General features: G+C 40.7%; 1 protein-coding gene across 3 annotated transcripts in view; it reads left to right on the top strand.

The window, feature by feature from the left end:
• The window catches only part of LDB2 (LIM domain binding 2), a 323,746-nt gene that overhangs the window by 250,607 nt on the left and 47,140 nt on the right, over positions 1 to 25,999 (top strand). For all 3 annotated transcript variants that reach the window (XM_063457808.1, XM_063457807.1, XM_063457809.1), the window contains exons 4-5: positions 21,312 to 21,434; positions 21,985 to 22,068. In XM_063457808.1, the coding sequence (XP_063313878.1) occupies positions 21,312 to 21,434; positions 21,985 to 22,068 (207 nt within the window). The remainder of the gene's footprint in view (positions 1 to 21,311; positions 21,435 to 21,984; positions 22,069 to 25,999) is intronic.

Here is a 25,999-nt window from a genome sequence, read left to right as displayed (position 1 = left end):
TCCGCAGGATGTATATATACTTCATATATTGTAGTTTAGCTTTGCTAAAAGCTCAGGGTTTGTAAAACAAGAATGTGTAAGTAATAAAGATTTAAAGATTACTCGCCCATTCAAGCAATACAGTGAGGATTAGGACTCGCTAAAATTGGAATACTTTGAGGTAGCGGAGGTCGAAGCATGATAGAACTATAATATTTTTGAAATCCTAAATTACTAAAAGTTTTATACTGTGATACAACATACATAATACAATATAAAGTCACTGCTACCTTTATTAATGTCAAAAGGCAGAGTTATAGCCATTCCTAAAGAAACACATATTCTCAAAATTTATAGGAAAGGTAAAAATAAGAGCATACGTTCATTATGTGTAACTATAACTGTTGGAAACAGCAGGCCAGAAGAATTTAACTGTGGCTGCCCCTCAACCCAGGGGCGTATTTGCCGCGAGGCAAACAAGGCATTTGCCTTGGGCGGCATTTTCCAGGGGGCGGCAAAAAAAGCCGCCCCCAAACGCCCAGGGCAAATGCCTTGTTAGCCTTGCGGCTAACAGACATCCTGGGCTGGTGGCTGCTGGGCTGGTTGCTGGGCGGGCGGCTGGCGAGGGAGCACTTCCTCTGAGCTGTCTGCTCAGCTCCCTCGCGCGCCGCAGAGTGAGGCTGGGAGCCGGAATATGACATCATATTCCGGCTCCGCCTCCCAGCCTCACTCTGCGGCGCGCGAGGGAGCTGAGCAGACAGCTCAGAGGAAGTGCTCCCTCGCCAGCCGCCCGCCCGCCCAGCAAACAGCCCAGCAGCCCGACCGGCAGCCCCACTAGACCCCAGGGAGAGGGAGAACCCCCCCAGCATTCCCAAAGGTAAGGAGGCTGGGGGGGTAAATTAAAAAAAAAATGAGTTAATGTGAGTGAGTGTGTCTGTTAGTGTGTGTCTGTTAGTGAGTGTGTCTGTTAGTGTGTGTCTGTTAGTGAGTGTGTCTGTTAGTGAGTGTGTCTGTTAGTGTGTGTCTGTTAGTGAGTGTGTCTGTTAGTGAGTGTGTCTGTTAGTGTGTGTGAGTGTGTCTGACTGTGCCTGTTAGTGTGTGTGAGTGTGTCTGTTAGTGAGTGTGAGAGTGTGTGTGAGTGTGTCTGACTGTGTGTGTCTGTTAGTGTGTGTGAGTGTGTCTGTTAGTGTGTGTCTGTTTGTCTGTTAGAGTGTGTGTGTGAGAGTGTGTCTGTTAGAGTGTGTGAGTGTCTGTTAGTGTGTGTATGTCAGTGTGTGTGAGTGTGTCTGTTAGTGAGTGTGTGAGTGTGTCTGTTAGCAGCTAACAGACACACTCACACACTCACACACACTGACATACACACACACTAACAGACACACTCACTAACAGACACACTCACTAACAGACACACTCACTAACAGACACACTCACTAACAGACACACTCACTAACAGACACACTCACTAACAGACACACTCACTAACAGACACACTCACTAACAGACACACTCACTAACAGACACACTCACTAACAGACACACTCACACTCACTAACAGACACACTCACACTCACTAACAGACACACTCACACTCACTAACAGACACACTCACACTCACTAACAGACACACTCACACTCACTAACAGACACACACACACAGACACACTCATACACTCACACACACACACTGACAGATACGCATCCATTAGCTAACAGTTAGCTAATGGATGCGTATCTGTCAGTGTGTGTGTATTTAGAAGGCGGGGGAAGGGTTGGGTGGGGGTGGTGGGGGTGGCGGGGGGGGGGGGGGGGTGAGGGGGGCGCCTGAGTTTTGTCCTGCCTAGGGCAGCACAAAACCAGGATACACCCCTGCCTCAACCCTCTACTACTCCGAGATAGTTGGTGATAGGATAGCATCTGGGCATGCTGTGAATCAGCCTGTAACAAGAGGTTAACTTATATGAGGACAATTTCTGGGATGGAGGCATTTAACATAACTAAAAGCCTTCCTCTTACTTCTAATGAAGGTAAATGAGACCAGTTTTGTGGATCGTCAATGTATAATAAATGAATTAATGCGTTAACTATATTTTCCTCTCAAAGGAAGGTTTGGGACATTAAGGAGGTGCCATACTCATCAACAATTATCTTTGTTTGTTATTACTGAATCACATAAATATATATATACATGCAATATTCACAAGTACACCACTGTATTCAAATGGCAACAGTAGATACATATTGTGACAAACTCCCCTGTCCTCGTGAGTTTGCCATGAGCTCCAGGAGGAAACTGCTTGCCAGCCTCCTGCCCACCAACTATGGGCCAGGTCAGTGACTGTAAAGACCCATGTTTTATTCCCCCTGGTTTCCCTGGTTTGGCACTTTCCATTAGTGCGCATAGAACGGAACACTAGCTCCCTGGCGGCCGTTCGCATGGACCAAAACCGCGAATAGACTTCAGGGGGACTTAGCCGCAAAAGCCGTGGAACTATTTTCGGCATGAAGACTTCGCGGTCCCCGTAGGGTCCCAGCGGCACTTAGCCGCAATTCTATGGAACTTTTTTCGGCTACGGGACCATGCGTGCGATTGGTCCAGGAAATTCCAGAAAATATTGTGGGGTTTTATGTATTTTTAAGGTACTTTTGCGGTGTTTGGGAAATGTGTGTTTTTTGTGCTTGGAGATAATTGAGTTTAATACAGTGCTTTACTCAATTATCTCCCAGGCACATGGGAGGGTTTATCTTTTTTTGTAATCATGTGTATATTTTTACTGTAGTCTACTCTCAGGTCCAGGGGGGAGTGCCCTTGCATGGGGACCTGTAAATAAGGCCATTAACCGCGTTCCAGCTTGTACTCCCAGAACTATGTGTCGTCTGGTTACTGGGAGGGGAAAGGGATACTCTTTCATCACTGTTCCAGAGTGGAGGATTCAACAGGGAAAGTCCTTATAAGGACTAGAACTCCCAGGACTGAGTGTCGTCCAGTGCCTAGGGGTTGCTAGAGCGAGTTCCCCATTCGGTTCCAGAAGGGAGCGGTTCCAGGACTAGAGCTCCCAGGACTGAGTGTTGTCCAGTGCCTGGAGGTTACTAGAGCGAGTTCCCCATTCGGCTTCAGGAGGGAGCGGTTCCAGGACCCCAGTCAAGCCACGGCAACTGTGGGCAGAAGTGCTGTGTTTTGTCCCCTGTTCTAGCTAGGAAGCGGTCCTTGGCAGAGGTACCCAGCCAAGGGTACAGGGAGCTCCGTCACAGATATATACCCCTACATGCACACACATACGCTATACAAAAACATGCTTACACTTAACATGGCTCACAAATAGAAACCTGCAAGGATGGGCAAAGGCTAGATCCCCAGCTGGAAAAGCATCATTGGAGTTGTACAACAGATGTACATTTTGGCCACTCTTGCACTAGAGAGGGCCCAAAAAAGCTTTCCTGCACCAGGGCCCTCTCTACATTAGTTCTGTCACTGCTTTCAGTCATCATAAACTGTGGGGGGATTGGAACTGCATTGGAACTGATAGCAGGTACATCCTAACTGTGTTTTGCATTCAGACTGCGTTTTGCTGTCATCTGAGCTGCAGACTACAAATGATGCGCCTTCTGCATGCACATTATGGACACAATTGATATAGGCAACCCAGAGCTAAGTTTTCCAAGTTGCCTGTTTGGCAGCTATGCTGGCCTCTTTTTAAGTAATATTTTTGTTTATAAGAAACACTGCCACTCTGAGTAATCAGAGTGGCTTCTAACGACCATGCCTGTTGCAGGAATTCAAAGTAACGTAATGCTTTTTATTTTATTTTGAAAGATGTACATTGATTTTCCTGAGACACGTATACTTTTTTAATCTGGATGAGTAGCCATGTTGGGTAAAATTTTACTGTTACCTGACCAACTTCTGCTCAGACTAACTTTCCTGCTGCTGCTGGTTCACACAGAGCAATCACAGCAGGCAAGATGAGTTGAGTAGCAGCTGGTCGGACAAAAGTAAAATCTGACCAAACTTGGCTAATCAACCACATAAAATGTGACATTTAAAAAAAAAAAAAAAAAAAAAAAAAAAGTCAATACACATAACAAAAAAAAAAAATACTATCAGCAAGTCCCATTTGCGTGAGAGATATAGCAATCCCACATAATTTCACTATATTTTGTGCCTTATCAGTGAGTGTAGCTGACAAGCCTCTAGGCATAGTGAGCAAGGGGATTTAAAGAACAATGAGACCCTGTACAACTGAGTAGATTGACCTTCTGTTAGTCCCTGCTCAGGCCTCACACAAATTATAGCTCTCTTGTGCCATTACAGAGGGAACCTATATTAATTAGCTTATGAGACTGATCTAACCCCTGCGGACAGTTAAGAACCGTAGTTACAGTAACCCCACATTGTTTCAGCCATCTTTAAGTTTTTTCAATGAAAAATTCAATAATTATCGTTATTTTTTTTACAGGACTGGTGTTTTCTTATGATGTAGGTAGCCAATAACTTAGAGAGCAATGGACACCTTTGGAGGAGGAAATGGAGATAGATTATCTTGAGTCAGTGTGCTTGGGGACCCGCTGACCATATCACTCCTGGTCCTTTATTGGTCTAGGAGAGGGGGAAATCAACATTTGGCACTCCAGATGTTGCAGACTACATCTCCCATGATGCATTGCCAGCATTATGGCTGTAAGAATATTATGGGAGATGTAGTACAAAACATCTGGAGTGCCAAAGGTTGCCTATTCCTGGTCTAAGGCATTTTGGAACCCCCTGTGGAAGCAAGGAAGTCACGGATAGCACTTAGTATACCGATATCATAGTAGGTGTATAGAACCTTCATAGCAGCTAGAATGATGTTATAGAGTAGCCGATAATACCACATGATAGAAGAAGGGTTAGACACCTGGATACTCTGATAGCATCACCTACAGCAGCAGTAAGTATCACAGAGTGGGGGCAGTGTAACAGCTGATATCACACTCATTTAGTACTAGTCTCACAGGTACATAGCCACAGTTATTACTGCAGCATAATGAGCATTTCAAACTTTTTGTACAGAAATAAAGACCATAATACAGAGTTGGAACAAACTCCACAAACCTGCAGTACACAGGCTGTCTATAAAAATATGAAATATACACATCGCTTTATAAAGGGAGCTTTTACAGTTCACATTCTAGACTCATGCAGATCCAGCTATGATTCACGCTCACCTTTGCATTTTTTTAATTACCTTCTTCCAACCTTACTGCTTATTTTACTCCACCTAAAGGGACTCTCTAGACCCCTAAAACACTTTAGCTTGCTGAAATGCTTTGTGTGCAAAGAGTGTGTCCTTTTTTATTTTTTTATTTTACAAAAAGTGCAGATTTCAAAAGAAATTGGCACTTTTATAAATTAACCTTATTACACCCACTGGCTTCTCATTGGAGGTATATCTGCTAAACAGTAGGGGGTTTTTTTTTGGGGGGGGGGGGGGGGAGTTGTATTTGAGTAGTGGAGTGTCCCTTTAAATGTCACTTTATTTGCTATCCACATCTACACTATAACGTTGGTATCTCTTTATTCACGGAGCGTATTCTTCACCAAAACACCAAATTTCAGTGAGCTGAAAACAATGTTTCAAAATTTAGACTAAGAATTGTTGAAAAAATAAAACTCAAAACTTTCCCTACTCAGCCATGGTCACAGTTTGGTCATTTTAGCCTAAATGTAGCAATTTAGTTTTAAATTAAATTCTGTGTGTTTAGTGAATGTATCACATAACGTTGTTTGACTCTTTAAATAACTGTTACTTGTGTTTCTACAATTCTCCCTATCTTCCACGTTTGATAGGAAAATGAATGTTACTTTTGTGCATTTTTTATAAACGTTCCTAAATCTATAACTCTCTTTCTCTATGCTACTTATAGATGTGTGTTGCACACATACACACATAAACATATATATTCCATTTATTACTCAAAATGGATAAAAATATATGCGGCAGCCTGAAGGAAGGAAATAGTTAAGGAGCTATTGGTTCAGTAAAGAAATGTTCTTTTTTAGTTTTCGTTTCCCTGGTCTAGTCTAGCGCTACACGTGATCCTCTGAATGACTGCCAGCCTCTTTCTTGTTGATCCTCCGGAGACCATCTGTGCTGGGGGCATTGATTAGAGTGTGTCTGCCGGGATTACATCTTTTCTGTTGCTATGCCAACTAATCAGCTGATTTTGGTTGCCTCGGCAACAAAATGTCAGAGCTCAGAGTACGGTAACATGAATTCAGCACAACACAAAATGTTTTCTTAATTGGAGAGGCTTTTTAGATTTGGGAATTTATATATATATATATATATATTTTTTTTTTTTTTTACTAAAATAGGTCTTAGAACACAGTCTAGTTCAAATCAGAATTCCCATTAATTATGGACTTTAAAGTTGACACAAAGGTATTCAGCCAATGAAGGGGTGAAAAGTAAAAAAAAAATAAAAAAAAAGGTATGTTGAGATTCTCTTTTTAAGATTTTTTAATTTTGAACTATTATATTTCATTTCAACAGGCAGTTTGTGTTTTCAAAGCAAAAGTACATTATCTGAGCCTCCAATTAAGATATATGTGTATTTGTGTGTGTATATTTATATATATATATATATATAGTATATCTGAGCCTCCAATTAAGAGATATATATATATACACACACAAATACACATATATCTTAATTGGAGGCTCAGATAATGTACTTTTGCTTTGAAAACACAAACTGCCTGTTGAAATGAAATATAATAGTTCAAAATTAAAAAATCTTAAAAAGATATATACACAAACAAACAAACACACACATATATTAATTGGAGGCTCGGATATATATATATATATATAAATACTTTTTCCCAGTGGGGTATCACTCCTGGGGCCCTCATCCTCGGTTACATCTTCCTGCTTTACAAGGGAATCCAAAGCCTCCGCTATACTGTTGGCAGTGTCTCCACCAGACTGTGCATCCAGGGCATGGACGGATTTCAAAGGCAGGAACATGATAAATATCTACAATATACAGTGGCAACAGTAAAATAGTATAAACATGTATTAAATAATAATGTCAGATTAAAGAAAAAAGCTAGGGAATGCAGTAGCATCCTGAACACAGGCCCAGTACCCTCCCAAACCATGCTATGCTCCCAGGCTTTACCCTAGTGGCTGATAGGTACCAGTTGGTGCATTGAAGTCTTGGGGTCCTTTAAGATTAAAGCAGCTGAAAGTCACAGTTTTGGTGTTTTCACTGTTACTGCCATCTGCAGGGAAGGCTGTGTAACTCTTCATTAGTATCTGTAAAAATAGAATGCCCTATCAGCATGACAAGTGGAAAAGATACTCCATAGCACTGTATTAAGCTGCACAGGGCTGCACAGGGAGCACTAGGGTCTATCAGCTATTTGTTGTGTCTCGATCCACAGGTCTCTCATTGGGTCAGCTGCCGCTGGCCGCACACACACTGGATCAGGGTGATAAGATGCATCGTAGCTGAACTCGTAGCTGGCCGCACACACACTGGATCAGGGTGATAAGATGCATCATAGCTGAACTCTGCTTCACAGAGCATGTGGTCTCTGTGGAGCACTTTCACAGTCAGGCCTCACACTCCTACCTTCACCCCTGCCTCATGTCCTTCTTACCTAGTGCAGTAGCTGGAGGGAGTGGAGGGTGCTAAGGGGGCAGATTGGCACTTTTTGGGGGGTGCCACAAGGAATGGGCCAATGGCCTGTCACAGGGAACACCTCAGGGTGCCCCCAAAGTGGGTAGTTATTTACCAAGGCATCTGCTTACCTGGATGGCTGGTGCCTACTCTGACCAAATACACTGGGAGGGGGAGAGGGGACAGGTGATGGTGGCAAGGGATCACTAATATTCTACTTGCTCCTCACTGCTCCATTGCACACTCACCGTGGTGTTGCCAGGAGCCAGAATATGACCTCACTCCAACCCTGGTATTACTAAATAGCACAAGAGAGCAGTGAGGATCTCCCTGGATAACTTGGCGATGACCCATACCAGCTTTAGCAAAGGTAGGGAGGCTGGAAGGGACAAAAAATAAATCCACGAGAGGAGCAGCAAACTTAGGGTCCGCACCGGGTAGCAAAACCTCACGCTATGCCACTGTTCTTACCCCTGTGTTCCAACTCAGGTTTTTTTTTCCTGTTCCCTGAATTGGTCATATGACCAGCCCACCTCAAAGCTACATAGGTAACTTCTAACGCCAGTCACTGCATTCAGGTGCCAAAGTTCAATAATCCCAGTGGTGCAGTAGGAAAAAAAATTGTTTGGGGGGCCTACATTCTCCATAAAATCCTTGCCTTCCACTGGTTTGACCAGGAGACAAAATAAAAAATAGTAATATAAAATAAACTCACAAACATAATCCTGCAACAACAGTCCTATCTTCACAAATGTCCCCTATCTTGCAGTCTACTGCAGTAAATATAAATACTGTATATTTACACACATCTTTAGCTGTTTTTGAAAAGGAACAATGTCCCTTGGATCAGATTTCCAGAAGACGAGGGAGTCCCAGAGGTTCCTATAATACAAATAGATTATAAGCATCGCAGGATATTGACCTTTGACCTTTCTTTATAACTCTCGCTAGATGATTGCAAGTTTTGAGGTTTTTGTGATAAACCTCGGAAACACATAAGCTCCATAACTAAGTCCGTCTGGGAATTTTAACAAGCTGACTCATGCCTACAAAACAATACTATAGGGCTAATAGGGAGTTTATAAAAAAAAAATAATGTAAAAAAAAATAAAATAAAAAAACACAAGCACACCTAGTAAAAACTTCTATTCCACAACTGCGGGATTATTTAATTAATTAATTTCATCAGCGACCAGTTTATTAACCCCTTAAGGACGGAGGCAGTTTTGTACATGTTCGGAATCAAAACACAGCCTGCAATTTGAGCTATATGTCTGTTTAATCACAATTTACCTCTTTCATATTTAGTGCACCCACACGTATTACATATAATTTTGTTCAGACAAAGTATGGCTCTCATTTCACATCAAATATTTATATCTGAAACATAATATAAAATGAATAAAATCTAAAAAAAGTGTTAAAAATTAAGAAATTATTTATTTTCTGAGTGCCGTGTGACATTTTAACTGCGAATGTTCATAATACTGTTAGCTTTTATTGCAATAAAATGCACATATTTGTGATCAGTGATGTCTCACGAGTAAAACAGTACTGCCATGTCCAGGATTTATGGGGTATTAGAGAGTTACATGGTCAAATATAGGGCTTTCCCCTTTTCAGATAGTTTTACGCCCCACCTCCTTTAGACTGTAAGCTTGTGCTTGAGCAGGGCCCTCTTCCACCTATTGTTCCTGTAAGTGTTTTGTAATTGTTATTGTTAAATCTCCCCCTTTTACAATATTGTAACGCGCTACGGATTATGCTGGCGCTATATAAATACCAATAATAATATTAATAATAATAATAGACAGACAGACAAGATAGATAGATAGATGGATGGTCTGGCCAGGATTCCCAGTTCTAAAGCAGTAACATTACCATTGCTCTACCAACCAACATCAGCATAACCAATCCCATATTGACCGAGAGCTAGCCAGATCCCATTATATTATGATATGTTGGCATATCCTTGCTTGTAAGGGGTTAATGTGCCGCATTCTAAAAGAAAAACATATGTAAAAAACAAGTAAACCTTAATTTACTCTTTACTTATGTTTCGTGGATGTCGCAATTACCAAGATAATTAGCCATTCATGTTTTACTCAAGATGCCTTTTTGTACTGAACATAATAAAAGCTGTTCTTAAATTAAATAATAATTTAGCTCCAGCCAATAGTTAAAAGAAATTATCTCAAAATAGCTAAACACATCAGAATTCTAGGCTGTACACTGACACTGGCATTACAGTTATTCACCAAAAGAAGAGTATGCTTGAGTTACAGACATACATTGTTCTGAGGATGATGTGTACAGGATCGCACTCCACAGGGGCTTAGCTCACAGCGTTATTCTCAAATTCCATATTTCAAAGTGTAGCACTATTAATCAGTGGCAGATGGGATACTGCCCAGTCTCCTTGCATTTTGCCACTGGAGAAGTTGATATTTGCCATTAAAATAAACAAATAAATAAATAAAGGGAAATGTCAGCAGTCAGCAGTATTAGTGGAAAAAATACAGTGTGTGTAGTAAGTTAAAAAATAGTTAATTTATTTTCTCTTCTGTACAGGAGAAAATACATTGCTGCTAACAAGCAGTGATCAGCACAAAAAGCACAGTATACAAGGTTACGTGACAAAACACGAACAGAGCTATTCACTAAAATGATAATTCAAAGTTATTCTAAGTGAATTTCAAATTTAACAATTAGCTGAATGGAAAGTTTCCATTTTATTTTTAAATCAGAATTCCACAGTGTATTCTCACTTCAGTCAATAACCCTGTAAATAGCTTTAATGCAACCTCCGAGGAAAAGTTTCATACTGGGACAAAAATCCCACTCCTTATGACATGAAGTAGAGGTGCACTAATGAAGTAAGTGCACTTTTTGGAGGTAGTCTGTCTTTCCTCTGCTATTACATAGTCACATAGCTGAAAAGAGAATTGTGTCCACCAAGTTTAGCCTGTTTAACATATGTTTTTGCTGTTGATCCAAAAGAAGGCAAAAAAAAAAAAAAAACAAGTCTGAAGTGCTTCCAATTTTGCAACAAACTAGGAAAAAAATCATTCCTTCTTAACACCCGATTGGCAGTCAGATCTCTCCTTGGATCAAGAAGTTGTTACCCAACATATTACAAATCATATCCTATAATATGTTTTTTGCAAGTATCCATTCAGTTGCTGTTTAAACATCAGTACAGATTCTGATAAACCATCTCTTCAGTCAGAGAATTCTACATCCTTATTAAATTTTCTTTGCCTTAGACTAAATCTCTTTTCTTCCAGTCTAAATGTGTGGCCTTATATGTTATATGTATAGTCCTGCTTATGAATAGACTTCCAGACAATGGTTTGTATAGGCCCCACATATATTTGTATACTGTTAAATTATCCCCTCTAAGTTGTTGTTTTTCTCAACTAAAGAGATTTAAATTTGTTAACCTTCTTTATAACTAAATGTTCCTTTTTATTAATTTTTTAGCATGCATCTGTATCTTTTCTAGTGCCATAATATCCTTCTTTAGAACAGGGGTCCAAAATTTCACAGCATATTTAAGGTGTGGTCTTGTCAGTGATTTATAAAGAGGCAAAATTATATTTTCCTCCTTAGAATTAATGTCCCTTTTTTATAAATGACAATAGCTTACTGGCTTTAGCAACTGCTGTTTTACATTCGAGATGTCGCGAACATAAAATTTTGCGTTCGCGAACAGCGAACACGAATTTCCGCAAATGTTCGCGAAGGGGCGAACCGGGCGAACCGCCATAGACTTCAATGGGCAGGCGAATTTTAAAACCCACAGGGACTCTTTCTGGCCACAATAGTGATGGAAAAGTTGTTTCAAGGGGACTAACACCTGGACTGTGGCATGCCGGAGGGGGATCCATGGCAAAACTCCCATGGAAAATTACATAGTTGATGCAGAGTCTGGTTTTAATCCTTAAAGGGCATAAATCACCTAACATTCCTGAATTGTTTGGAATAACGTGCTTTAAAACATCAGGTATGATGTTGTATCGATCAGGTAGTGTAAGGGTTACGCCCGCTTCACAGTGACAGACCAAACTCCCCGTTTAACGCACTGCAAACACCGCAAACTGTTGTCAGAGGCAGACACACCAAAAAAATGCCACACTGCTGAGCTCTGCAATGACGGCATTCTGGTGGTGGCAACAGCATGCGTTGATTGGCGTGCTGTCTGGCTGACCTTCGGTGCCAATGCATGCTGTCTGACTGTGCCACTAGCTCCTTGCGATGACCTCCCCCTGCTTCCAACTCGTCTCCTCCTCCTCTCTGTCTCCCCATCTGAACTTTGCCCCTGTTCTTCTTCTCTTCTAGCGGGCACCCACGTGACATCCACGGACGCATCGTCATCATCAACCGCTTCACTTGTATCTGACAACTCAGCAAAGGAAGCAGCAGCGGGTACAACATCATCATCATCACACCGTACGTCCATGTGTGTAATGCTGCCTGACTGAGACATATCCCTGTTGTCTACATCCTCTGGCAATAATGGTTGCGCATCACTCATTTCTTCCAACTGATGTGTAAATAACTCCTCTGACAGATCAAGTGAAGCGACTGTGGTGCTAGTGTTGGTGGTGGCGGCAGGCGGGCGAGTGGTAACTTGAGAGGTGCCCGAAACTAAGCTGGAGGAGGATGGTGCGTCAAGGTTCCGAGCGGAAGCTGTAGAAGATTGGGTGTCCTGTGTTAGCCAGTCAACTATATCCTCAGAACTTTTCGAGTTCAGGGTACGTGGCCTCTGAACACTGGGCATTATTCTAGGGCCAAAGGGACTCACAGCACCACGACCACGACGGCCCCTGCGGGGTGGCCTGCCTCTGCCTGTAATTTTTTTTCGATTAGTGGTACTATGCGTGCAAGCTACTGTGACAACAGATGTGAGTGGCACTGTGCACTAGCAGAAGTTGGCAGAGTAGACGCTGTAGGCCTGACACACACGCTTGCAGACAACTAACTGCTATTCAATATATTACAGTCAAATTTTTTTATTTTTTTATTTTTTTTTTTAAATGTACACTACTGTTACACCAGATATGAGTTGCACTGGTGTGACACTGTGCCCTGGCAGGCCCTGAAACGCACACGTGTGAAGGAAACTGACTGCTATTATATTACAGTCAAAAAAGTTGGGTTTTTTTTAAATGCAAGCTATTGTGACACCAGATATGAGTGGTGGCACTGGGCAAGTGGGCACAGTATACACTGTGAGCCTGTCACACACACTGGCAGGCAGGCAACTGCAATTAGATTACACAAAAAAAAGCAGACTGATGTTCTAGCCCTAAAAAGGGCTTTTTGGGGTGCTGTCCTTTCAGCAGAGATCAGATGAGTCCTTCAGGACTGTAGTGGACACTGAATACACTAGGCTAGCTATCGATTTCCATATTAAATCAGCAGCAGCTACACTGTCCCTCCTCTCACTAAGAATGCAGCTTCCGGGGAGCGGGGCCTAGCTTTCATGGAGGAAAGACGCACTTCAGGCTGACATACTCATCTGCGACTCTCCCAATATGGCGGCAGCCGCGTGTCCTTCTGGTACCAGCAAAGCATGGCAGGATATTGAGTCTAAGCTGGACAGACTCTTTAATCAATTTTGGAAGCAAATAACAAGCAGGAAGCCCCAACAAGCTCCACCACAGCCCCAACAAGCTCCACCACAGCTAAGCGAAGCAGTCCCCATTAAAATCCACCAACGCAAAAGGCGTCGAAGACGGGACCGGAGGCACAAACAGAAATGCAGAGCCTGCCCCACGTCAAGCACTCTCCTCCACCTTAAGCCACCACAATCCCGCACCGGACGTGAAGCACCACCGGGACAGATCCGACCACCCGACAAAACAAGTTTCCACCAACTCAAGCCGCGAACCCGGCACTCAGCCAGAGACTTGCCTTTGTTGTTCCAGGTATCAGGGACTCCCAGGGTCTGCACCTGGCGCCCAGAAGGGATCGGATGAGCACAAGCAGTAAACAGCAGCCTGCCAAGCATGTCCCACTATAGCCGATCCTCCACACCATGCCTTTGATCACATGAACTGCTCTCTGCACATTAACTAATCGTAAAGTAGCAAGCGTTTAAACATGTCATTATTTCACCTCCTAAAGAGTTTATTGTCGTAGTTCCTTACATGCCTTTACCTTAACCGTTCATGTATTATGTTATTCACTAGTCTCATCTCATGGGGCGACTCACACTTGATTTATAACTAGTGGTGGAGCTGCTGATATAAATACACAGTTGATAACGTGCAAGCTACACCCTAAACATGACAGCCATCTTTCACAACAATGTACTGCTATATACTCATACCCTCAGTGCAACTAGCCATGATATACGCACGTTCAGCCTAGCATGCTCAAATATAACACACTTCTGTCTAAAAAAAAAAGAAAAAAAAAAAAGAATGCAGCTTCCGAATTAATCTAAAATGGATGCTGTCCAGGATGTGGGAGGGTCTGGGAGGGAGGGTCTGCTGCTGATTTGCTGGAATGTGTCTGCTGACTGTGAGGTACAGGGTCAAAGTTTACTCAATGATGACGAATAGGGGGCGGACCGAACATCGCATATGTTCGCCATCCGTGGCGAAAGCGAGCAAGCTATGTTCGCCAGGAACTATTCACCAGCGAACTATTCGGGACATCACTATTTGACATTGCACATTGTTGCCTAGTTTGTAAGTTGCTTGTGCATTCTTTACCCTGAAGTGCATGACTTTGCATTTGCAAATTCTACAATAATTTTCATCCAATCTATCTGAATACCTTTGTAGCAAAGTAACATCCTGCTCACATTGTATTGCTTTACAGAGTTTTATGTTTTCTGTAAACACTGAATTATGTCTTTCAATGCCTGTTTCTAGATTGTTTGATATACGCTAAATAGAAGCGATCCCAGAGAAGAATCCTGAGGGACACCACTTATCACTTTTGTCCATCTTGAAAACTTACCAATTACAACCCCTACTCTATCTTTAAACCAATGTTCCACCCCAAAAACAAGAATTTTCATCTAGACCAATTTCTTTTAATTTGAATACTAACCTACTATGTGGAACCGTATCAAACACCTAGGCAAAATCCACTGCAACAACATGATCTCTACTTCTACTTACCCCTTCATAGAATGCAAATAAGTTAACATGACCAATGCTTCATAAAACCATAGTGATTTTTGCAAATATTAATGTTCTTCCCAATTAATTCATGAATTGTATCCCTTAATATTATTTCAAATACTTTCCCAGCCTCAGAAGTTAAGCTCACAGGTCTATATTTCCAAGCAAAAATTTTGGACTTGTTTTAAATATGGGAACTGCATCTACCTTCCTCCAATCCTGCGGTGCAATTCCTGAAAGATTAAATACAGAGGTTCACTTATTGCCACACTTAAGTACTCATGGGTGAATATCATTAGGCCCTATAGCTTTTTTTTTTTTTTTTAAATTGTTTACTTTCACTGACAGGGTTATTAATAAACCCACTGGATTTCACTACTTTCGAGACTTGGCTGTCAGAGCATTCTTCCTCATTTTGCAAAGAGTGGCGTAATTTTCCCATGCAATTTTTTAATAGCTGACATAGAAAGGGAAAGCCTTTACAAGAGTTTTCCCCACTATAAGAGCTCAGTCTGCAGTGAGTTAGAGTGAGGGGAGTAGGTAAGGACATTTATTTTTTATGAGGGTGGCTGGGGGATTGGGAGGAGGGGGCGGACATGACTCTTTTTGATGAGAGCTAACAATAGTACATCCTCATTGTTTAACTAATAAGTGCCTCCACCCATAAGGAGGGCGGTGAGGTACACTAGGTCCTCCGTACTGAATAATAATTTTAGGGCCCCCACCGGTGGGTGATGGGTGGGGAATGGGCAGAAGGCATAAGATCTTCACCCTGAATATAATTTGTAGGGTTCCCACCTGTCAACAATGGGTGAGGGTGGAGTGAAGAAATTATGTCCCCCCCTTATGTTGTAATAGATGTTGGGAAATATGGATTTTTTTGAATGTGGCGGCTGGGTAACAAGTGCTGGCCCATTACCACATATTTAACCTTCACTGCACAGGGGGTTATTTAACTATTTACCTGCTGGTTTCTAACTCTACCAGTGGACAAGTAGTACTTGAAATTATCGTTCGCTTTCATGGAAGCAAGTGAACGAAAATTAGCAAATGTGGTCCCTATTCAGTTTCAAATCTGTACTTTTTGAATCTGCCAATACATATACTTTGCTTAAGTTGCGTATGCAAAAACACAGATTTTAATCAGGACACTGAATGCATCCAGGCAATTGCTGCAGATTAATTCGGGCTGACTGATTTCTAACCGTATTTGGCTTTAGTAAATATACCATTGCGGTCGAAATTGTTGATAAAATCCATTGTTTAGTGAATAACCCAGTAAGGTTTATGTCTGGCTTGCTTAATTATTTAACATTTAAAAGGGAGAATATTGACTAATTACATGTTTATTATCTATGCATTGCAGTCTATCCTACCTACAGCGTTATGCTATACAAAAATGTTCCTTGTCTAATGTAATCTCCGGCATTCTGAGTTAAATTGTTATTAGAAAAAAAAGCTGGATTGCCATCAATGTGCTAAAATCAGAGAATATCTTACTCTCTCTGGAAAGCAAAAATCCAATAACATTTACGACTAAATATGTTAGTGCCATTAAATTCTCTATGAGAATGTTGAAAACAACCTATTATTTTTACACCACCTAACCAATCTACATTTCACTATTCCTACAAACAGATTTTTGCATATTTCTGGATTGCAAGGGTGATACAGTTTTTAAAGATGTTCTCTGTTAATCTCACTTTTGAGACAAATACTATTCATCATCCCTTATTTCTAAAAAGGATTAGTAAACACATCACCTAGGTCATCTATAAATTTATATTTTTTTTTGCTGAACTATGCTTAAAGATAAATTTAGTAGATTTGAATTAGGCACCATTGAGAAAACGATTGTTGGTAATAATTGTTAGTGCCTAGTTGAAATGTGTTGGAGGACTTTCTGTTGCTGGTAACATTTGTTTGTGTGCCCTTTATGGTCTCTGTTATGCTGGTGAGGAAGTATGCCATGTCAGTTCTGTGTTCCAATAACAATTGTCATTATATATTGCAAACTAGTTAAACTGAGGTTAGAGGAGAACATTTGCAGAACATAGTAAAAGTAGTTGAAAACATGAAAATAAACACTTTGGATTCTAAAAAAGAAGATATGTGTCAAGTTTGTGTCACAGGTGAGAAGCACGAACGACACACGCAGAGCTGAATTGTATAATGCATGGAGTCAGATGTACTATTTTAGTTGTGTCTATGTCTCTGTGGCAGTTGAACGGCTGTGTTTAAAATGTTGGTTGCAACATCAGCAAAGGAGAAGGTCAAGATGGGTGATGGAAGGAACTGGAGATCTGTAGAGAAGATCATAAATGCCAAGTGTTATGTCAAGCTAAGTTTTTAGGAGTGCATAAAACTTGGCAACTGGACCAGTACAGCTGCATTTTAGAATATGGTGATAAGAACGTGGAGAGCGTTATGTTAGATAAGTTAAAGAATACGCAAGGATAAGAAAAGATAAAATCAAGAATACTACTGGCTACAGAAGTTTGTGAATTGGTCCACTTCTTTAGACAATACTAGTTACAGAAAATATTTTGAAGCTTCAGAGTTGAAGAGTGTAGGGGTAAAGTATATATTTTCCTGCACGATATAGCTGTCAAGAGACTGTCAACAAAATATTGAAATTATCAAGAACAAAGAGAGAATGCCAGGGTGACCAAATTTTGAAAAACAAAAACAGACACATATTGGCGATTCAAAAAAAAAAATAGAAGAAAAAAAAAAAGAGAAATACGTACACACTAGAAGTCCTTAACTTATTCGTGGCCCGAAGTGGCTGTTACAGCTCATCCCCTTCCTGGTACTCAAATTAGTGTTTTTTTTTTTTCATTTACATTTTGTAGGAGCATGTGTTCTCTTTGTTTTTTAAATTACTGGGTCCCCTTTAAAAAAGCCAGTAATGTAAATCTATTTCAGCCCAGGGTGTGCATTGCAAAATGTATATGTAATACTGCTTCTCAGAAATTGCACTTTATTTTTTATTTGCAAGGCTGCAAGAGCAGCATCTTAATGTAAAGTGTTATTGGTGCCCAGAGTATCTTTTTAAATGGAAAGGAAAGTGTATGGGAATTGCTTCAAAAGTGCAAAAATAATGCTGTATAATATATATATACATAGGATATCTGGGCTGGTTGTTGACTGTAAATTATTTTTTTTTTTTTCGAGCAATTTGTTTTTTCACATTTTTCTTGTAGTTTTTACACTACCAGGCCAGAATTTTCATCCGTCAGTTTGGTATCAAGTGAATTTTTCTGTATCTCATCTTTAATGTTTGTAATCAAATATAATATTTGGTATGTGCTACATTTGTACAGAATAGTTTATTGTATGAAAATCTATCTAAGCAACCCTTCATTAGACTACAAAAATCATAGAAATATACAACATTAAAACCACTGACAGGTGAAGTGATTAAACGTTGATTATATGGTTGCAATTGAACCTGTCTAGTGGGATATATTCAGGGTCAGAACAAATGTAGTGAGGACCCTGGAGCAAGAATTTTGTCTGGGGCCCACCTCCAGCGCAAAGGTAGCCAAAACGTAGATTTGTATTTACTGCTGCCATTGGAATGCAGTGGTGTCAGGGCCAGCCTTAGGGGTGTGCGAGCTGTGCGACCGCATGGGGCGATATGGCAACACAGCTCACACATGGCCGGGTGTAAAGTGAGTTCTAATGTAGGTCCGGCTACCTGGGTGGAAGATTTCATTATTCTCCACCTGGGAATATAAAAAAAAAACATGGCAGTGTGGGCGAGCTTATCGAAGTGGCAGGGCGGGGCTTACCTAGCAGCAGAGGCGGGGCTGAAATGGCAGCGGGCGGAGTTAAACATGCTCAGAAGCCGATGCTGCACAGGAAGAGGGAATCAGGAAGGAGTTCCTGCTTCCCCAACAACTACCAGACTCCAGGAATGGCACTGCCTCCACTTCTCCCTCCCAGCCCATAATGGAAAGAGGTGTGTGTGTGTGTGTGTGTGTGTGTGTGTGTGTGTGTGACTGTCTGCCTGTGTGTGACTGTAGCTGTGTGTGTGACTGTCTGCCTGTGTGTGACTGTAGCTGTGTGTGTGACTGTCTGCCTGTGTGTGACTGTAATTGTGCAGGGGTATGTTTGCATATACTTTTGGCATTTTTTGTGTGTTGGGTGTGTTTGTAATGATTCCATTTAAATACCACACACATACATGTTTTGACACACACACAGATACACACACTGACACATACATATATATTGAAACAGGTACACATAAGCATTGACATACAGATACACACACTGACACATTGACACACTTATATACACACACTGAAACACATATAAACATTTAGATACACACATATACAAACACTGACACACAGATACATAAATAAGGTGGCTAGTCTGGTGTGTGTGCATCTTCTTTTTGGGGATAGTGCAGCATGATGCACTATGGGAAGAAGACAGGCCGGTAAGGGCAGTGTTATGCTTTGAGAAATGCTCTGCATGAAAACCTTGGGTCCAGGCATTCATGTGGGTGCTACTTTGCCACGTATCACCTATCTAGAGATTGTTGCAGACCATGTACATCCCTTCATGGTAATGGAGTTTCCTGATGGCAGTGGACTCTTTCAGCAGTATAATGCACCATGCCACACTGCAAAAATTGTTCAGGAATGGTTTGGGGAACATCACAAGGAGTTCAAGGTATTTCCTTGGCTTGCAAATTCCCCAGATCTCAATCTGATTGAGCATCTGTGGGATTCCGATCCATGGAGGCCTCATCTTGCAATACCTAAAAGATCTCCTGCTAATGTCTTGATGCTAGATACCACAGGACACACTCAGAGGTCTTGTGGAGTCCATGCCTTGACGCATCAGAGCTGTTTTGGTAGCATGAGGAGGACCTAAACGATTTTAGGCCGGTGGTTTTAACGTTGTGGCTGATCATTGTAAAACAAATACATATGTACAGATTAAAAAATAATATGAGATGCTGTAATCTTACAGATCCATCTCCTCTGCCACTCTCCATTTTAAAATATTTCCTTCTTGCTGTTTATTGTGTTGCTGTACATGATGTCCCATATTGTTATCACTGCCCACAGCAATAATAAAAAAAAAAGCTGCTGTTACAATTGTAAAAAGAAAAAAAAAAGAAGCAATTAAAAATGCGAAGGGGTTATACATCAACAGGCAGATGCCTATCCAGCCTACGTGCCGCCATTACTACTTTACAAACTTGAGTGTTTTGTTTATTCTATGAGAGTATGTCACTAATAAACACTTGTCATAGACTATCAAACTACTGCGTATCCCATTTAAAGGAATCTGCCACTATTAACGTTTTGCCAGTTTGTTCAATAAGGATGTAGTTGGAGATAAAAGTCCTAAGATTTGTGCTTAGAGAATAAGACTAATATAAATTCTAAACTATGCAGCTGAATATATTGTTCTATTAGCTTTAACATGAGTGATTGTAAATCAGTCTATTTTTTTGAGAAACACCCTTTAACAATAATGAGCTCAGCCCCAAAATGGCAACTGGCGAGTTACATTACAAAATGACGTGTATTAGCTAAACAGTCAGTAACTTGGGATTGTATTTTGTAAATTTCGGGCAAAAAAGTACCCAATAACCAGACAGTTCAGATAGATAGAGAGATAGAGAGATAGACAGATTGTGAAATTGTCTTGACATGCGCACAGTCGTTATTCGGCATGTGCTATAATAACCTAAACTTAAATAAGACACAGACACAGTTTATACTGATGGAGTATAAAGTCCACAGCTTTATTAAATTATTATGATAATAAATTAACATATTTAGGGTCCTTGTCATATTAAACATTTTGTTACTATCCCACCGCACAATACCCCTGACAATGACCCTACCACTTGAACATTAAATAACAATAAAATAACATTTAACTTGAAACACACGGCCTACCAAAGAGGCCCCATATCATAAGGTTAACTGTAGGGGTGTACCCAGACACCCCTACACCCCCAGGTTCGTAGCCACCGAAGAGCTAGAACCTACCAACACCTATTTCCGTCCGGCCTCCTCCAGCCTAGACCTTGGCCTGTCCACTTCCAATTCCACCAAAAATTTCAACTTCACTACGGCCTGTTCCCGCCGCTGTGACAAAACGGGAAAATTGCCTCAAAATCTAGGGAGGGTGGGACAACTAACAGGTAAGTGAGGTTCTGATTAAAATGGCCACTCTCTAAGATGACCGCTATTTAAATACCTATCCTCCACCCCCGAGCTACATTAACCTAAACCAGCCCCTAAATCAATTACACCTGCCATCTCTCTGGCAAGGCCCACTCCCCCACTGCGTTGTTTCATGGGCTTCAAGAGAACTGAAATATTTAGGCCAAAATACCTGATTGCAAAAATATCCAAATTATTTGCTTTGCTAATGAATTTCCCACTTAAAAGTGTGTACATTCTGAAAATTTGGCCCTATAAGAAGTACCATAAATGTTATAATTTTTTTATAAAACATATACGTTTAATTTCCTGTTTGCTTTAGGTATGCACCGAAGGACGACTCATTTTGGAGTTCACATTTGATGACCTAATGAGGATTAAGACATGGCACTTTACAATTAGACAATACAGAGAATTAGTACCTCGCAGCATATTAGCCATGCACGTAAGTAAAACATTTTGCAATCTTTAAATATATAGGAATAAACTAAACGTGTGCTGTCATTGCCATGGTTAATGTCCCAAGCTCATAGCCTTATTGTATTAATTAATTATTTTCATTAAAGAATAGACTAACTTTACAAATGGACAAATTTGGACTAATTTCTAAAAATATTTTGTTGTTAAAGGCAGCAGTACCACTTCCGGGGTCTTTTGCATTCACTGCATTATAATGCTTGGGGGAAGGGAGGGATCGTTTACTTACCTGAAGATCACCTACCTTGGCACTGACATTTTCTGCTCCTAGCAAATAAGTATACCAGGAGTTACTTTATCCATGTGCTCTTGTGAATGTAACATTACACAAATATCACAGTTAACCTCTTCACTTCAAATCTATTATAAAAACTGCAATAATTACACTTGCAGGGTTATGGGTGATGGGAGTTGGCACCAAGACCACTTCAATACATTGAAGTGGTCTGGGTTCCTACAGTGTCCCTTTAATATTGAGCTCGTTTGGTTAATTTATCTTTTTGTTATTCTTTACACAGGCACAAGATCCTCAGGTCCTGGAACAACTGTCCAAAAATATTACTCGAATGGGTCTAACCAACTTTACCCTCAACTACCTCAGGGTAAGAGATCATGACAATGCTAGAAGTCTGTTTGAGAAGACGATGCAGTCTACTAATTGCAGTGTATAGGTCATGGTGAACTGATAGGTTAATCACTGATCATGATGGGGAAAAAAATATCCAAATTAAAGCTATTATTTATTTTTTCTTCGTTGGTTTTATCCACATATTCCACTACTTAAAAAGCCAAGGTTAATTAATACCTTCTTCTTACAAGTGGAGACTGGCCACTTATCATTAATAGTAAGGCATACCTGGAAGTGTGTTCAGTGTTCAGTAAATGCCATGTATTTTATGCATGCGCCGCAGTCTTTCCTGCTAACTGATCCTTTCTTAAGTGGTCTTTCATATGATTCAACTTTCCAAATTGATGCCTGGCAGATTAGGTAGAATGCCTTTTGAATTGGATATTAATAAATTACATCTGTGACATCATATATTGTGGCTTATTTTTACTCTGGCTTATTATTTAAAATGGTATATAGATTCTGCAAAAAATTGAATAGAAGCACATAAATTATGTCTGCATCTTACAGTAGGGTATCTCATTGTAAACTGGGAGCTGAGATGATGTACACAGCTCTAAAAGTGGGCAAGTCATTCTAGAATTCGTTCACACTGGGATCATTGGTAACCCTGCCAGTCAATCCCTCCAGATGTGGCATTTTGATGCTATGTACAACCTGAGTGAGACTTGGGCAGCGCTAGTGTATTCATGATTAGTGATGTCCCGAACGGTTTGCTGGCGAATAGTTCCTGGCGAACATAGCATGTTCGCGTTCACCGCCGCAGACGAACACATGCGATGTTCGGTCTGCCCCCTATTCTTTATCATTGAGTAAACTTTGACCCTGTACCTCACAGTCAGCAGACACATTCCAGCCAATCAGCAGCACATCCTCCCTAGCAGACCCTCCCACCTACTGGACAGCATCCATTTTAGATTCATTCGGAAGCTGCAACCATTTTTCTTTTAAATGTATTTTTTTTTTTTTTTAGTGCATATAAATGTTACAAGCAGATACTCCCTCCAGACACTCTGTGTTACTGCAGATACTCCCTCCAGACACCCTGTGTTACTGCAGATACTCCCTCCAGACACCCTGTGTTACTGCAGATACTCCCTCCAGACACCCTGTGTTACTGCAGATACTCCCTCCAGACACTCTGTGTTACTGCAGATACTCCCTCCAGACACCCTGTGTTACTGCAGATACTCCCTCCAGACACCCTGTGTTACTGCAGATACTCCCTCCAGACACCCTGTGTTACTGCAGATACTCCCTCCAGACACTCTGTGTTACTGCAGATACTCCCTCCAGATACCCTGTGTTACTGCAGATACTAATTTAACGGAGTAATTATATGCTCCCTTCTAATTACATATAAGGGAATTGATGTGAGGTAAAATCTGGGAAATGATGTGTTGTCAAATCTGCCGCTAGACTCCTGACTAGTAGGAGCCTCAATAAGCTAGGACTTCCCTGGAAGCAAAGTTGTAGCATTAGGATATTAAAACAACTACTATATACAAAAAAGAAAAGTTGCATACAAAACAAATACATTTTCATAAGCAAGGCTTAGAAAACCAGTGTGTGATCCATTTTCATGTGGATGGTGGGGGGCATGGGCCATCTCTCTCTGTAATATCAAACATTTTGTAAACATATATTTATTTCAACTAATTTTGCTTACCTTTGTTGGCGTTATTGGCTCTGGTTTAATAGTTTCCTAGGCATTGATCCCAGACCAACTCATTACCCCTATTGGGAATTGAGCTTGATGGTGGGTCTCGGTTGGTGGAGATTGTTAGTATTGAATATCTCCTAGTTATTTTGCATAGTTTTAGTAAAAGCAGAGTAGATACATTATATACACTGCCTGGCCAAAAAAAAGTTGCCACCTGGATTTAACTAAGCAAATAGGTAAGAGCCTCCTACTGGATAGTTACTGCATGGGCGATTATCTTTTATCTGGTAACAAGTTATGTAACCCCAACTGATGCAATGAGTAGCTTCTCATTTCTTAAACAATCATGTCGAAAGACACATCCCGTGGTTGTGGAGAAGATATTAGTCTGTTTGAGAAGGGTCAAATCATTGGCATGCATCAGCCAGAGAAAACATCTAAGGAGATTGCAGAAACTACTAAAATTGGGTTAAGAACTGTCCAACTCATTATTAAAAACTGGAAGGATAGTGGGGATTTACCCTGTTCCAGAGTGATGGGCGCATCAGGGTAAGAAGAGAGGCAGATGAAGTGATGCACCCATCATGCCTAATGCCTACTGTACAAACCTGTGGGGGCAGTGCTATGATCTGGGGTTGCTGCAGTTGGTCAGATCTAGGTTCAGCAACATTATGTGCCCAAAGAATGAGGTCAGCTGACTACCTGAATATACTGAAAGACCAGGTTATTCCATAAATCAATTTTTTCTTCCCTGATGGCACGGGCATATTCCAAGATGACAATGCCAGGATTCATTGGGCTCAAATTGTGAAAGAGTGGTTCAAGGAGTATGAGACATCATTTTCACACATGGTTTTGCCACCACAGCGTCCAGACCTTAATGCCATTGAGAATCTTTGGGATGTTCTTGGTGAAAAATAAATGTAACACTGGACAGAAATAAATCTTGTGACTTTGCAGAAGCTTATCGAAACAATGCCACAGCGAATGCGTGCCGTAATCAAAGCTAAAGGCGGTCCAACAAAATATTAGAGTGTGTGACCTTTTTTTGTTGGATTTCAACCTTTAAAGGTGACTTAGCATAAACAACTCTCATTAATAAAGCTGTAATGAAGACACATGATCTCAACAAGTGAAAGGTATACGTGTAACTGTTTTCAGTTATTCTTGTATTCTTTGAACATAACTTCTTGTAGTACAGGAGTGCTTCATTCTGGTTCTCGCTTAGGCAACTTAAGGGTTCTCAGTAAACCCTTGCCGCTTAATGCCATTCTGAAGTCATGTATTGTTGGGAGGGAAGACTGAAAGGATGACTGCCTGATAGCGATATAGGAATGTCCCATGGTAGTAGTAGCTAGATTCTATCTTGCGGTGTATTTATTGCTGCTGTTGTACCATTTCTAATTACCAGTAATTTCACTGGAAAACCCCAGAGGTAGGGAATTTTGTGTTCATGAAGAGCTTATGTGATTTGCGAGAAATCTCATCTCTGTTAAAATGTGAATATTGACAGGTCAGCAAATACTTTAAAATTTTGGAATTCCTGAGGGATATTGGTAGATATCATGGCACTACCAGCCAGACATAAATTCCTCTGCCCTGGCACTACCAGCCAGACATAAATTCCTCTCCCCGTATCTACCAATGGTGACGAGAAAGACCAGATTTTAAAAAAATAGAATCTGTTACTAATGACATCAAAGTAAAAAGTCACCATTTACATCCTTAGATTACCGTAATCCCACTGGACAGTTTATAAGGCTGAAATTAAACTGTCTATTGAGGAAACCTTTTGAAAGAGAGCCATTGAAATGTCACACCACTGAAAAAAAAGTATTTAATGGCTGAAGCATTTGTTGGAATTACCTAAATGAAATTTTCAAATGTCATTGGCTATACTTTGACAACCCAAGATCTGATACCAGTAGTAGGTGACTTTGGAATACATTTATTAAAGAGAATGTATCACCTGAAAAAATGTTCCACCGCATTCAAAATGTTGATCTTGAAACCATCTATACATTAAACAAGTAAATATCAGATCATGAGAACATAATAAAGATGTTCATAACTCTGTGTCTCTGATGATACCTCTAAGGGTCCCTTCAATAAATTTGATGGGTGAGGCTGACCCTAGGGGCGATTATGTAATGTACTAGATAAATTAGAGGATCTCACATAACCAGGGGATAGAGTGATTTGTAGTCCACAAGCAGAACAAGTCTCTGCATTTAGAAGGCTG

This window comes from Pelobates fuscus, chromosome 6, assembly GCF_036172605.1.
Source record: "Pelobates fuscus isolate aPelFus1 chromosome 6, aPelFus1.pri, whole genome shotgun sequence".
Taxonomy (NCBI): domain Eukaryota; kingdom Metazoa; phylum Chordata; class Amphibia; order Anura; family Pelobatidae; genus Pelobates; species Pelobates fuscus.
Note: the sequence above shows the minus strand (reverse complement) of the source record. Positions and strands in the feature narration are given on the sequence as shown.